We start from the raw sequence: 15,323 nt of genomic DNA, 5'->3' as shown, positions 1-15,323 counted from the left end.
ACTCATCTTTACCAGGTCAAATTTGGTCTCAGATATTTATCAACTGTGTGATCCTAAGCAACTCACTTTACCCTCTTTGTCTCAGTTTCCTCATCTGTAAAATGAGCTGGAGAAACAAATGGCAAATTACTCCAGTATCTTTGCCAAGAAAACCCCAAATAGGGTCACGAAAAGAACAAAAACAACAAGGTAACTATTAAAGGCAGTTAGATAACTCAGTGGATAGCGTTCTGGACCTGAAGATATTGTGATCTGAGTTTAAATCCAGCCTCAGACAGTTACTACGTGACTTTAGGCCAGTCACCTAATCCCTGCTTTTGAGACAGCTTAGGTAGTTCACTAGTCTGGAGTCAAGATGACCTGCGTTCAAATCCATTCTCAGACATTTACTAGCTATGTTGTCTTGACAAGTTACTTACCTGCTGTTTGCATTGATCCACTGGAGAAGGAAAGGGCAAACCACTTCAATATATTTTCCAAGAAAATCCCATATAGGGTCACAAAGAATCAGACACAATTGAATGATTGAACAAAAGCATGTCCCAAAAATTTTAGGGCAATTTTATTGTTGTTCATCCTTCATAGAGAAAGAAGGGTTTAAGTGATGTGTTCAGACTGACATGTGGTCAGTGGAAGAGTCAGAATTTGAATTCAGGTTCTTGGACCCCAATTTCAGCACTATTTTCACTGTTCTTACAGATACCTCCCACTCTATCATGACTTACTACTAGGTTTATTGTGATGAATTTGCACATATTGTAAACTTTAAAGATCTATAGAAATGGGAATCTGCTTTATCTACTGAGTCATCCAACTCTCTTTAATAGCTATATTGTTGTTATTGTTATATGTTTACATATATGTACATATATGTCATTCTCTTCATGACCTATTTGGGATTCTTTTGGCAAAGATCCTGGGATGGTTTGCCATTTCTTTCTCCAGCTCATTTTATAAGTGAGGAAACTGAGGCAAACAGGATGAAGTGACTTGCCTGAGATCACAGAGCTAGTAAGTGTCTGAGCCAGATTTGAGTTCAGGAAGATAAATCCTCTTGAATCCAGATTTTTTAAATCACTGGCACGGGAGTTAAAGAGCCTAAATTCTGGGCCCACTCTATCTCCTCACTCTTTAGGCCTCAGTTTCTCCCTCTGAATAAGAGCTTATAACTATGATTCACTCAGGTCCTAAAAATCCATTCATTCAATGCTTACTTACCATTTGAGCATTTCTAATGCCAGAGGGAGATCTTTTCCTCCTGGCTCTTCGCTCCAATGAGCTGTTTCTCTGTCTTCCCCTTCTAGGACTAGATTGCAATTGCTTCCTGTCAGCCTGAGCCTTCCGCTGTGACTCTGTCAGGTCAGGAGTGAGATTGGGTTTCCAGTACTTTGGTTCTGATGCGCCCTCATCAAGGGACTGCATCACAGAAAGGTTGCTTCCACCTTCTTGATCATGGGTCTTAGAGCGCCTGCTGGCCGCAATGAGAGAGATGCTCTTGGTACTCACTGCTATCTCCTTCAAGGCCTCTGCACTCAGTGAAGTAGGCACATCTTCACCCAATTTTTTCATGTTTAAATCCAAACTGGTGGGAGAACACAACTTGGAGACCATCTTTTTCATGCTGAGAGAATTGGATTTCTGGGAAAAAATCATCACAGGAGAATTACCAAACAGTACTGCATTGTTTGGACTAATAAGTAACTTTGGACAAGTCACTTCCCACCCCTGAAGAGACCCCCATTTCCTCACTGTAGCATGATAGAGTTGGACTACATGATCTCTAAGGTTCTATAGCTCTAATGTATTACAAGTCTGTGATTCTGAAACAGGGATATTTTTTCTATTTTTTTCCACTAAATAGTATTTTTTAAAGATTTCTTTTAGGTGATACATGTACATTCATTTTTTATACATCTCCATATGAGTTGTGTTGGGAGAGAAAAATCAGAGCTAAAGGGAAAAATCATAAGAAAGAAAAAAAAAACAGAAAAAAGGTGAAAACAATATGTTTAGATCCAAATTCAGTTTCCATAGTTCTCTCTTTGAATGTAATTGGCATTTTCCATTCAAAGTTTATTGGAATTGCCTTGGATCACTGGATTGCTGAGAGGGAGATAAGTCTATCAAAGTTGATCATCATACAATTTTGCTGTTGCTATGTACAATGTTTTGCAGGTTTTACCCACTTCACTCAGCATCAATTCATGTAAGTCTTTCCATGCTTTTCTGAAATCAGTCTGTTCACCACTTCTTATAGAACAATAATATTCCATTACTCTGATATACCATAACTTACTTATTCAACCATTCCCCAATTGATGGGCATCCACTCATTTTCTAGCTCCTTGACACTGAAAAAAATAAATAAATAAAAAACTGCTACATTTTTGCATATGTGTTCTTTTCCCTTTTTTTATGATCTCTTTGAGATACAATGTACACAGGAGAGATACAGCTAGAACAAAGGATATGCACAGTTTGACAGCAATTTGGGCATAGTTCTAAATTGATCTCCAGAATGGTTGGATCAGTTCACAACTCCACCAGTAATGTACTAGTGTCCCAATTTTCTCACATCCCCTCCAATATTTATTATTATTTCTTTCCTGTCATCTTAGTCAATCTGAGAGGTGTGTAGTGGTATCTCAGAGTTGTTTTAATTTGCATTTCTCTAATCAATAGTGATTTAGAACATTTTATATTACTATAGGTAACTAATTTCTTCATCTAAAAATGGTCTGTTCATATTCTTTGACCATTTATCAATTGGGGAATGGCTTGGATTCTTATAAATATGATTCAGTTCTTCATATATTTTAGAAATGAGGCTTTCATCAGAAACACTAGTTATAAAAAATTGTTTCTCAGCTTTTTTCTTCCCTTCTAATTTTATCTGCATTTTAGATTACACTTTCTTTTACACACAAATAGTTGCTTCCCCACCCCTCCAATCCAAAACTTTATCTGGTCCACAGTCTACCTAAAACTCCAATGTTTACTAATATGCAAAATTAGTAGGACTATAAAAATCACATGTATTGTTGGTTGATTTTCAAGTTCTATTACTATCAGCAAATATGAAGTTAGTCATTTGCCTTCCATTTTGTCAGTCTTCTGTCAGTAAGTCAATCAATCAATATGCATTTATTACATACCATGTACCAGCCAATATGCTAACCAATAGGGATACAAGATGAAAGCCAAACTATCCAAGTCCTCAAGGAGCTTCCATTGGGGCAGACAATTCATTCCCTCTTCTTGTGATTCTTACTCTTTTTGAGACCCATCCCTCTCAAAAGAGCTAGTATCAGTCATTTACCCTTCATTGTGAATTTAAATTATATGCCTTCTCCCAGAGTGCTAACTCTAGAAAAGAAGCCATGTGGTATGGTGGAGAAAATGGTAGATGTAGAGTCAAAGGATCTAAATTCAAATACTAAATATAAATACAAAAAATTCAAATTCAAAAAAATTTTTAAATTTTTTTAACCTTAGGCAAATCATCTCTTTCTCTAGATAGCAACTAAAGGACCTTCATACAATTCCATTTGTACAAGCTCTGTCATTTACTACCTACATGATCATTTTGTGGTTATTTAATTGTGTCGGACTCTATATGATCCCATGGACCTTTGTCCATATTGGAGTGGTTTGCCATTTCCTTCTCCAATGTGACCCCAATTTACAGATGAGAAATTGAGGCAAATAAGGGGTAATTGACTAATCTAGGATCATGTAGCTAAGTATTTAAGGTTGGGTTTGAACTCATATCTTCCTGATTGTAAGTCTGGTGCCTGACCTGCTGCACTATCTAGTCAATCAACAATTAGCGAAGGGCAGCTGGATGGCACAGTGAATACAACACTGGCCCTGGAGTCAGGAGGGCCTGAACTCAAATCCAGCCTCAGACACTTAACACTTTCTACCTGTGTAATCCTGAACCAGTCACTTAGCCCCAATTGCGGCACCATTAAATAAATAAATAAATAATTTTGAAAATTAGCAAGCCAATTAGCTTCTTTTAGACTCAAATTTTTCATTTATAAAATGAAAGGGCTGTGATCCAGCAGTGCTACTACTGGGCTTATATCCCAAAGAAATACTAAAGAGGGGAAAGGGACCTGTATGTGCCAAAATGTTTGTGGCAGCTCTATTTGTAGTGGCTAGAAACTGGAAAATGAATGGATGCCCATCAATTGGAGAATGGTTGGGTAAATTATGGTATATGAAGGTTATGGAATATTATTGTTCTGTAAGAAATGACCAGCAGGATGAATTCTGAAAGGTTTGGAGAGACTTACATGAACTGATGCTGAGTGAAATGAGCAGAACCAGAAGATCACTATACACTTCAACAACAATGCTGTATGAGGACGTATTCTGATGGAAGTGGATATCTTCAACATAAAGAAGATACAATTCACTTCCAGTTGATCAATGATGGACAGAAACAACTACACCCAGAGAAGGAACACTGGGAATTGAATGTAAACTATTAGCACTACTGTCTTACTTATACCTTTGGAATCCAATACTTAACGTGCAAGAAGAAAATTGGATTTACACACATATATTGTATCTAGGTTATACTGTAACACATGTAAAATGTATGGGATTGCCTGTGATCTAGGGGAGGGAGTAGAGGGAGGGAGGGGAAAATTTGGAAAAATGAATACAAGGGAAAATGTTATAAAAAATTATTCATGCATATATACTGTCAAAAAAATTTATAATTATAAAATTAATAAAAAAATAAAAATTAAATTAAATTAAAGGGCTGAACTAAACAAACTCCAAAGTCCTTCCCAACTCTGAATCTATGATCCTATAAAAAGAGCTTTGTCCAGCAGTTCTCAAAAACATTTGGTACTGGTTAAAAAACAGAGTAGTGAATTAGTGGAATAGACTAGGTTCACAAGACACAATAGTCAATGACCATAGTAATTTAGTGTTTGATAAACCCAAAGACTCCAGCTTCTGGAATAAGAACTGTCTGAAAAAAATTGCTGGGAAAACTGGAAATAGTGTGGCAAAAATTAGCCATAATACCTTATACCAAAATAAGGTCAAAATGGGTTTATGATTTAAACATAAAGGATGATATTATAAGCAAATTAGGAGAACAAGGAAGGAATTTATGGCCAAAGAAAAACTAGAGAATATTATGAAATGCAAAGTAGATAATTTCAATTAAACCAATGCAGTTGAGATTAGAATAGAAGCATAAAACTGGGAAAAAAAATTTTATATCTAATCTTTCTGAGAAAGGCCTCATTTTTTGTTTGTTTGTTTGTTTTGTTTTTTGGGTTTTGGGGAGTGACTTGCTAAGGCAATTGGGGTTAAGTGACTTGCCCAGGGTCACATAGCTAAGAATGTTAAGTGTCTGAGGGCAGATTTGAACTCAGGTCTTCCTGACTTCAGGGCTGGTACTCTATCCACTGCACCACCTAGCTGCCCCCTCATTTCTAAAATATAAAGAGAACTGATTCAAATTTACTATTAAAAAAAAGCCATTCCCTAATTAATAAATGATCAAAGGATATAAACAGACAATTTTCAAATGAAGAAATTAAAGCCATTTTTAGTCATATGAAAAAGTGCTCTAAATCACTATTGATTATAAAATGCAAATTAAGACAACTGTGAGGTACTACTTCATATGTGTCAAGATGACAGAAAAAAATAATGATAAATGTTGGAGGAGATTTGGGAAAACTGGGATTCTAATACATTGTTGGTGGAGTTGTGAATAGATCCAACCATTCTGGAAACTGAATGAATGATCACAGTTGGGTAATGGCTAAATAAGTTATGGTATGTGAATGTGATGGAATATTATTGTTCTATACAAAATGTTGAGCAGGTTGATTTCAGAAAAATCTGGAAAGACTTAAATGAAATGATGCTAAGTGAAGTGAGCAGAACCAAGAGAACATTGCACAAAATAATAAGATTATGTAATGATCAACTGTGATGTATTTGGCTCTTTTCAAAAATGAAGTGATTCAAGGCAATTTCAGGAGACTTGTGATGGAAAGAGCCATCTGCATCTAGAGAGACCACTATGAAGACTGAATGTGCATCAAAGCATAATTTTCATCTTTTTTCTTGATGTTTGCTAGTTTTCTTTCTTTCTCATTTTTTCCCTTTTGATTTGATTTTTCTTGTGCATCATGATAAATGTATAAATATGATTAGAAGAATTGCACATGTTTAACCTATGTTGGATTGCTTGCTGTCCAGGGCAATAGAGTAGGGAAGGGAAGGAGAAAAACTTGGAACACAAGGTTTTGCAAGAGTGAATATCTTTGCATATATTTTGAAAAATAAAAAGGCATTATTATAATAAATAAAAATTAAAAATAAAAAGGGTTTTGTCATTGGAAAAAAAATCATTTGAAAGATCAGCATCTTCCTACAGCCACTGAAGTCATAATAGCTCTCTATCCTCCCTTTGTCTATGGCACCATATTATTCTATTTGGCCATAACTTATTCAGCCATTTACCACCTGATGTCAATCATTCAGTTTCCAGTTCCTTGCTGCTACACACATTTTTTGCACTTGTGGGTCCTTTTCTCTTTTTATGATCTCTTTGAGATACAGATTTGGTAGTTTGATGCTATTCTATTTTATAGAAAACTATTACTCTATGATTAAGTGAATTATTAAATATTAAAATATTGCTTCATCTTTCCCTGGGAGCGTAATAGCACCAACCAACCAATCTACCCTCTTCCATTCTTCTAGCTGCTATTTATCAAAAGGGTAGTGAGAATCTCCCTTCAAAAAATCCTTTGTTTACTATCTATTTTACTTGTTCTAAATATGCCCTTACCCATACTTCCAAGTACTTGGAAGTACTATATAGAGACTCATGAAAAGGCTGTGGTAGATATACCAACCTCATGTACTGGTGGAGTTATCAGAAGACGAAAGGAAGTTGGAGTGAGAAGAGAATCTCTCTTTCCTGGTTTTTTAGATGGAGTGGCTTTTGATGATTTGTAACCTTCACTGGAAATACAAAAACTTACATTTTAAGCAGAAGTCACACTACATATGACATGTTGTCAAAGGAAAAGGGAGGGAAAAATAGATATCAATCAACAGGCATTTTATTAAGCACCTACTAGTACTGGGCACTCTGCTAGCCAAGGAATATAAAAAATAGAAAGGAAATAGCTCCTGCCTTTAAAGAATTCACATTCTATCAAAGTATATATCACATATTACAAAATATATACAAAATAATGGGGGGAGAGATTAGCAAGTGGGGGTCAGTGCATCAGGGAAGGCTTTATGTAAAAAGCTTAGCTTGAACTAAATTTTGAAGGAAAGTAAGTATTCAGACAAAGGTGAGAAAGAAGTGCCTTCTCAGAAAGGGGGGAAAGACAGAGAGAGATAGAGAGACAGACAGAGACAGAGACAGAGAAAGAGAGAGAAACAGAGAGAGAGAGAGAGAGAGAGAGAGAGAGAGAGAGAGAGAGAGAGAGAGAGAAGGATTAAGGAATGGAAGGAGGGAAGGAAACAGGGAGAGAAAGAAGGAGAATGAGAAAGAGAATGTGTATGAAAGAGAATGAGAAAGAGAGAATGTGAAAGAGAGTGAAAAAGAGAATGAAAAGGAAAGAGGGAGAGAGAATGAGAAAGAGAATGGGAGAGAAAGAGAATGTGAGAGAGAAAGAGAAAAATTAGAAAGGATGAGAAAAAAGAGAGAATGTGAGAGAAAGAGAGAGAATGTGGGAGACTGAATGAGGGAGAGAAAGACAGAGAGAATGAATACCAAAAAGGCCAGTTTGGCTGAAATGTAGAATGTTGGAAAGGGAATACTGTAAAAACAAAGATGAAAAGGAAGTTAAAGCCAGGTTGTGAAGAATTTTAAATGTGAAACAGAGCACTTTGTATTAAGATTAGCTCTTAGAAGAAACAAGATGTTGCTCGGGTAGGGGATTGACTTGTTCAGATTTGTGGTTCAAGAAAATCACTTAGCATCATTGTAAAAAAATGAATCAGAGATGAGAGAGATGCAAGACAATTAGGAAACCACTACAATTGTCTAGGCAGATCCATTCACCTAGAATAACAAACATCGAATATAGAAAGAATTTAAAGATGGTAACTGAAGATCACTCCTGACAGTCAACCATATAATTGTTCACATTAGTCTTAGAGCACAAACTCATGAATAGTATGCAATGAAATGAAATAATACATACAAAATGCAATAGCTATTCACAAATACAATCTATTATTATTCTTAATTCTGCTGTAGTTCTTGACAACATTTTCCTCTACATTATCTGTTCCCATTCTTGTTGTTGCTTAGTCATGTCCCACTCTCAATGACCTCATTTGGAATTTTCTTGGCAAAGATACTAGAGTGGATTGCTGTTTCCTTCTCCAGCTCATTTTACAGATGAGGAAACTAAGACAAACAGGATTATGTGACTACTCAGGGTCACTCAGCTACAAAGTACAGAGATTGGATTTTAACTCAGGAAAATGAGGCTTCCTGACTTCCAGCTATCCACCTACCTGACTCTGTTCCCACTCAACTCAATTTGAACTAACAGAAATTATAGAAACCTAACAAACAGAATGAAGTAATGATTCCTTCATCTTTTCCTGTAATTGACCCTCTTGGAGTTAATAATGGTAACATAATGTCCTCCTAAAGAATGTTAATGGATCTATCCAGGAAAGCTTAGATCTGGCCAGGCCATGGACTGCTTTTGTACTATCTGATCTGGGAACCAATACCATGAAGTATTTCTTGGATCAGCAACAAAAATAGTGCTCACTGGCCTCAATTTGTCTTAGAATCTCTGCTTTCCAGTTACAGTTCTGGCTATAAATGAGAATCACATCTCTTAATGCTTCAACCATGATAAAAAGTGTTTTGGCTATCGTTTACTGACAGTCTAATCTACTGGTGAGCCTATGATTTAGCCACTGGTCAAAATAACTTGCAGCTAACCTTAAAAAAGGTGAAACTAAAATAGATGTTTTGCTGACCATCTAAATCAGGAAATCCTTTTTTTTTTTTTTTTTTTTTTTTTTTTTGTTATCATGAGCTCCTTTATCAGTCTACTGAAATATATGTTCTTCTTCCTCAGAATAGTATTTTTAAAACCATAAAATACATAGGATTACAAAGGAAATCAATTATATTAACATAAGATTACTAAAAACAATTTTAAATCAAGTTCATAGAACCCAGGTTGTGAACTCAGATAAAGGACTCAGAAATTGAATCTCTTTAAGACTAGTAAAAGTAACTCAAGATTGGCATTTGTGAGTACAATTCACATTTAAAAGAAAAAAAAATCTTCTGGGTTTAAGAGAAATCCCTTAATATTAAAAAGAGAACCCAAGAAAGGAATTAATTTTAGTCTCTCCTTCTGGGGCAATGATAGAAATTTCTCCATTACCTGTCCGGTTCTATGACGATAGGTGGAAGTTCAAATTTTGCTCCCCAAGGAAGGTCTTTCCTATTGTCAAGCTGGTCTCTGCTGGTATCCTCCTTATGCAGCTCCATCTGCTGAGCTATATTCAGAACAGAACCATCCTGGGACCACAAAGAAAGAAAGCTGAGTAAGATCAGGTACGGACACAGCATGGACTATTTAGTTCAAATAACTCCCTAGCGACCTTTAGGGGAAGTCCTACAATCCTAATGAAGCACCTTTGGAAATCAACCCACTGAACAGCTCCCTCATTAAGGTTTACAGCTTGTTTTCAGTTGAGCTTTGTCTGGCCACCGAGGGAAAGAAGAGAAGCTCAGTAGAAGGGGTTAAATCAGCAGGGAGTTACACAGATTATCCATTTCCCCAGCTTCTCCATTCTGCCTGTCACATAAGAAGGCACTTGCTTATTGAGTGCTCTTTGTTGAAAGAGGCTTTTTCATCTTATCCTGATGTGGAGCTTTTCATAAAGTATGTCCTTGGGATCACCAGCTTTTTCAGTATACAACCCCACAATAATCCAAATAGCCTTTCCGACTCCCTAAATTTAAAGGCCCGAGAAAGCTCCAAATCCTTGAATTATTCTGTAAGATTAAGTCCAGCAATAATAGCCCAAAGGTCACAAATGGAGAGTTTGAATATCAACTAGCTAACAGTTCCCCAAGAGTCTTCCCTCCTCCGCTAACAAGAATCAGTGCCAATGTCCTAGTCAAGATTCAGTTGTTCTTTTCCCCCAATGCCTGGTCCTGCTTGACTCAGATAAGAACCTTATAAAAATCCATTGGGTGACCTATTCATTCCCTTTAGAGATCCAGCAAGGTTTGCAATTCCACATGTAACTGGCCTGTTTCCACCTTCTTCTCTGATTGCCCTTCATATTGGAATGATGTCCTTTCAATAAAACTGGCTTGCTTCACTCTTATTGTTTGGTGCTATGTTGTTATATTCCAACTTCCTGCTGCTGGCCTTTACTATGCTGAACCTTCCTCTTCTTTAGTTGTTTTTCAGTTGTGTCCAACTCTTTGTGACCTCCTTTGAAGTTTTTTTGGCAAAGCTATTATGGTGTTTTGACATTTTTTTTCTCCAATTCCTTTTACAAATGAGTAAATTGAGGCAAACAGAAGTGAGTGACTAGCCCAGGGTTACCTAGTAAGTATTTGAAGTCCTATTTTAAACTCAAATTCCTGACTCCAAGTCTGGTACTCTATCCCCTCTCACACCTACCTGAATCTTCCTAAGTATGCATGAATTCATCACTTAGAAGAAGTCACTATTCATTGAAGTGACTGATACATACTTGATTGAGATAGAAATTTTCTATTTGCCTCTATCAGCATCACAGGATTATAAGATTAAGAGATGAAACTTTTAAATGCCATATAATATCATGAAAATTCCATAGTGTAATGGCTTTTAAAGCTGGAAGGACCCTGAGAAGGCAAATATTTCAATTCCCTCATTTTACAGATGAAGAAAATGAAACCCAAAGAGCAGAAGTGATTTGCCAGGCACATATGTAGAAAATAGATTAAATCTAGTTACAAGATTAGATAATAACTAGAGAGAATGCCTTTCTTAGGAAAATATATGATTTCAAATTGGTTAAAATAATTGCCTGTCCTACTTTCTGAAGTGATTATTAACATATCTAAGATGCAGTACAAAGAGTGCTGGACCTGAAATCTGGAAGTTATAATTGAGATTTTGTTTCAGACACTTACTATCTGTGTGACCCTGGGCAAATCATTTAGTTTTTATTTCCATCAGTTTTCTTCACTATAAAATGGGGATAATAATAGGACCCATCTTACACAGTTTTTGTGAGGAATATAAATGCTTGTTTCCTTCCTTCTCCTTCCTCCCACCTTTTCTCACACCAAATTCAGGGATCTTTCCACTATACTACAAGTTAAAATGAAAAACAAGTGAATGATTGTAATAAATCTAAGCTCCATTTGTGCTAAGGATGACTCAAAAATATAATATTCATACTTAAGATCCATTTTGTTTCAGTTTTAGTATACACGTGTCACAGAAAGTAATAGCTACTCTCACTGGGGATTCTAACCTATTATTAAAAGACATTTAGTGTAGAATTATATTCAAAACTTCTTTAGTTCAACTAGAAATATTAAGATATAAATATTTATCTAGCCTAAAACTCCTTTCCAGACATTCCCTTTAAAATATAGGTAAACTATCTTTGCAAATATTATTGGAAAAAAAATATCATAAAAGAGGGGAAAGAACCCACATGTGCAAAAATGTTTGTAGCAGCTCTTTTTGTGGTGGCAAGGAACTGGAAATTGAGTTGATGCCCATCAATTGGAGAATGACTGAATAAGTTGTGGTATTTGAATGTAATGGAATATTATTGTTCTAAAAGATGATAAGTAGATTTATTAGAGAAATGAAAATTAAGACAACTCTGAGGTACCATTTCACAGATCTCAGGTTGGCTAAGATGACAGGAAAAGATAAAGATAAATGTTGTAGGGAATGTGGGAAAACTGGGACACTGATACATTTTTGGTGGAGTTATAAAATCTTCCAGCCATTCTGGAGAGCAATTTGGAACTATGAACAAAGGGCTATAAAACTGTGTATACCTTTTGATCCAACAATTTCACTACTGGGAAATTTTATCTCAAAGAGATCATAAAAAAGGGAAAAGGACACACATGTGCAAGTAAGTTTGTAGTCGCTCTTTTTGGAGTGGCAAGGAACTAGAAATTGAGTAAATACCAATCAGTTAGGGAATGGCTAAATAAGTTATGGTATATGAATGTAAGGGGATATTATTGTTTTATAAGAAATGATGAGTAGGCTGTTTTCAGAAAACCTTAGAAAGACTAACATGAACCAATGCTAAGTGAAGTGAGCATAATCAGGCGAATATTGAATACAGTCATAGCAAGATATATCATGATCAATTATGACAGACTTAGCTCTTCTAAACAATAGAGCTTCCAAGACAATTCCAATAGACTTAGATTGGAAAATACCATCTACATGCTGAGAAAGAACTATGGAGCCTCAATATGGATCAAAGTATACTATATTCACCTTTTTTTTTCTTTGTTTCTCATGGTTTTTCCTTTTTGTTTTGATTTTTCTTTTATAACAATAAATATAGAAATATGTTTGAAAAGACTGTACATATATAATCTATATCAATGTTTGTTTTCTTGGGGAGGGGAGAGGAAAGGAAAGAAGGGAAAAAATGGAATTCAAAATCTTATAACAGTGAATATTGAAAACTATCTTTACATGTACTTGAGCGGGAAATACTATTAAGTGAAAAAAAAAAAAAAGAAAAAATGAGGCTTGACTGAACAAACTATGGTATATGATTATACCATTGTGCTTTAAGGATGGAATGCTATTTAAGGATGGAATGCTATTGGGATTTAAGAAATGATGAGCAGGATGCTCTCAGAAAAAACCTGGAAAGACTTCAATGAGTTTATACAAAGTGAAATGTACTAAGTACTAAATAACAGCAATATCGTGAAATGGCCACTGTGAATGACTTGGGTATTCTCAATAGTGCAATGATTCAAGACAATTTTGAAGGACTTATGAGGAAAAATGCCATCCATTCCAAAGAAGGAACTGATTGTGTCTGTATACAGATTGAAGCATACTTTTTAAACTTTATTTTTCTTGAGGTTGCTTTTTTTGGAGGGGCAGGGGGATCCTATATTTTCTTTCACAACATAACTTTTATGGAAATACTTTGCATGACTTCACATTGCCTTCTTAATAAAGGGGAAAGGAAGGGGAGAAGGTAGAAAATCTGGAACTTAAAGTTTTAAAAATAAAGGTTAAAAGTTATTTACATGTAATTAGGGAAAAATAAAATAATGATTAAAAAGAAAATATGAAAAAAGAAAAAATTATAGGTAATAGATGGAGAACAGAAAGTCTTTTTTTTAGGAAAACATTCATTGTTCCATAAGTAAAATAAAAATTTTCTATAAACTATTCACATTCCCAAAGGGGGGAGGGAATTAATAAAGAATATCTCCAGTTTTGTTAAAATCATTGCCTTCCCTATGTTATGAAGTAAATGGGTCATTGACATATCTAAAAGCAGTCTCTTCTTTCTCACCCACTGTTCCTGGAGAATATTTAAGGAGTATAGTCAAGGGAAGACCTGAATAATGAGAATTACTCTGAAATATTGACTCCAAATTATATTTTATTTATAGTATGATATTTTCCTTGTTCAAGATTCCTACAAATATTACACAGACCTTCTTGGTTAGAGGACTGTATCTGTAAGCTTGATGAAGGACTCATGTCTAAAATGAGTAATAAAGCATTAATATTTTTCTTCAGTAGAAACTATTAGTCTTCTATACCCACAAAGACCAAAAATAAGTCTATTACTGTGGTTTTTACCAAAAGCAAATTTTTCAGAGAAATTCATGAATCCCTCAGTAACATTAGAACACGAAGTCCTTGTAAACCCATGGTTTAGGGAGAAAGAAAACCATCTAAGAACATTCAAGAGTTACCTATTTTGTCAAGATTTAGAAGTAAATCACTACTAGACAATTTACTTGGACAACTAAATTCTACTGTCTTTCATTAAAAACGCCAATGAAAAGGAACCCATTCTCTCCTGAAATTGCCTAATTCACTTTTTATTGTTATTGGATATTGTCTGGGTTGCCCAGGGTCACACAGCTAATAAATCTCTGGCAATGGATTGAACTCAAGCCCTCCTGACTCCAGAGCTAGTGTTCCATCCACTGCACCATCTAGTTGTCCCCTTCTAATCCACTTTTTTTTTTTTTTTTTTTTTTTTTTTTACTTCTCATTATCATTTACTCACATACCTCTTAACCAACACAAACTCTAAATGGCTCTAAAAAAAAACCTGCATTGCCAATTTAGGCTGTGCATAGCATCGCAACCCAGTCCAGTGTGTCTGTGAGAGATATAAAAGGTATGTGTCTCAGAGTCCACATGAATTCAATGTCTTCAATGTTTTCAGAATAGTGAAGTAATTTTAAGGTCACTTCTGAACAATTTTTCTGTCCTTTTTTTTTTTTTAGTTTGTTTCATTTTTGTTTGTTTGTATCAATGTTCCACTGGTTTCTCAGACCCCTAAGTAAAAAATAAAAAGAATCCTCAAGGCATGATACCATCAATAATCTGCAGGACTCTTCCTCCAACTAGGTGAAAATATACCACAACTTACCCTATGCAAATTCTCCTTAACCATTCAAGCCTAAGAAAAGACTCAGCCTATAAATAGAGTCAGACTTTTTTTTTCTTTTTTGCCAACAAACTACCACTCTGGTGGCAAATATAAAAGTGCAGAATATATGGACCACGAGGCTGAGCATACACCGCTAACAATGGTACGTCTGCCCATGCTGTTTGGGGTTCTCTGGAACAGGTTTTTTAATTTAATCTACAATATAAAAAAATATGGAACGCTTCACGAATTTGCGTGTCATCCTTGCGCAGGGGCCATGCTAATCTTCTCTGTATCGTTCCAATTTTAGTATATGTGCTGCCGAAGCGAGCACTCTAATCCACTTTTGAATAGCATTAATTAGAAATTTTTCTGTAGATAGATTCCTATCTGCATCTTCCCTCCATCCTTCCTTTTGCTCTCTAAAACTAGGCAAAATCACACACTTCTCCTACTAGATAACCCTTCAAAAATTTGAAAACAGATATCATGTCAACTTGTCAATATCTGGAACTGAATACAGTGCTCTAGATGTGGACAAGGCACTGCAAAGCAAAACCATCATCCCCTAGTTTTAGATGCCTTTCTTAAACAATACTAAAATTTCATCAGCTTTTTTAGTTGCTATGATGAACTGATTTTGTCAATAA

General features: G+C 35.4%; 1 protein-coding gene and 1 non-coding gene across 2 annotated transcripts in view; both read right to left on the bottom strand.

Annotated features, from left to right (window-relative positions):
- The window catches only part of LOC141550525 (kinesin-like protein KIF19), a 103,937-nt gene that overhangs the window by 15,105 nt on the left and 73,509 nt on the right, over positions 1-15,323 (bottom strand). The window contains exons 15-17 of the mRNA XM_074281280.1: positions 9,429-9,565; positions 6,906-7,014; positions 1,219-1,638 (exon numbers count right to left, since the gene is read on the bottom strand). Coding sequence (XP_074137381.1) covers positions 1,219-1,638; positions 6,906-7,014; positions 9,429-9,565 — 666 coding nt within the window. The remainder of the gene's footprint in view (positions 1-1,218; positions 1,639-6,905; positions 7,015-9,428; positions 9,566-15,323) is intronic.
- On the bottom strand, positions 14,901-15,007 carry LOC141552429 (U6 spliceosomal RNA). The gene has a single exon (XR_012485209.1). It is a non-coding gene; the product is annotated as a U6 spliceosomal RNA (small nuclear RNA).

The sequence above is a fragment of the Sminthopsis crassicaudata genome, chromosome 1, assembly GCF_048593235.1.
Source record: "Sminthopsis crassicaudata isolate SCR6 chromosome 1, ASM4859323v1, whole genome shotgun sequence".
NCBI lineage: Eukaryota > Metazoa > Chordata > Mammalia > Dasyuromorphia > Dasyuridae > Sminthopsis > Sminthopsis crassicaudata.
The sequence above is the reverse complement of the archived record's forward strand: the minus strand, read 5'-3'. Positions and strand labels throughout refer to the sequence as shown.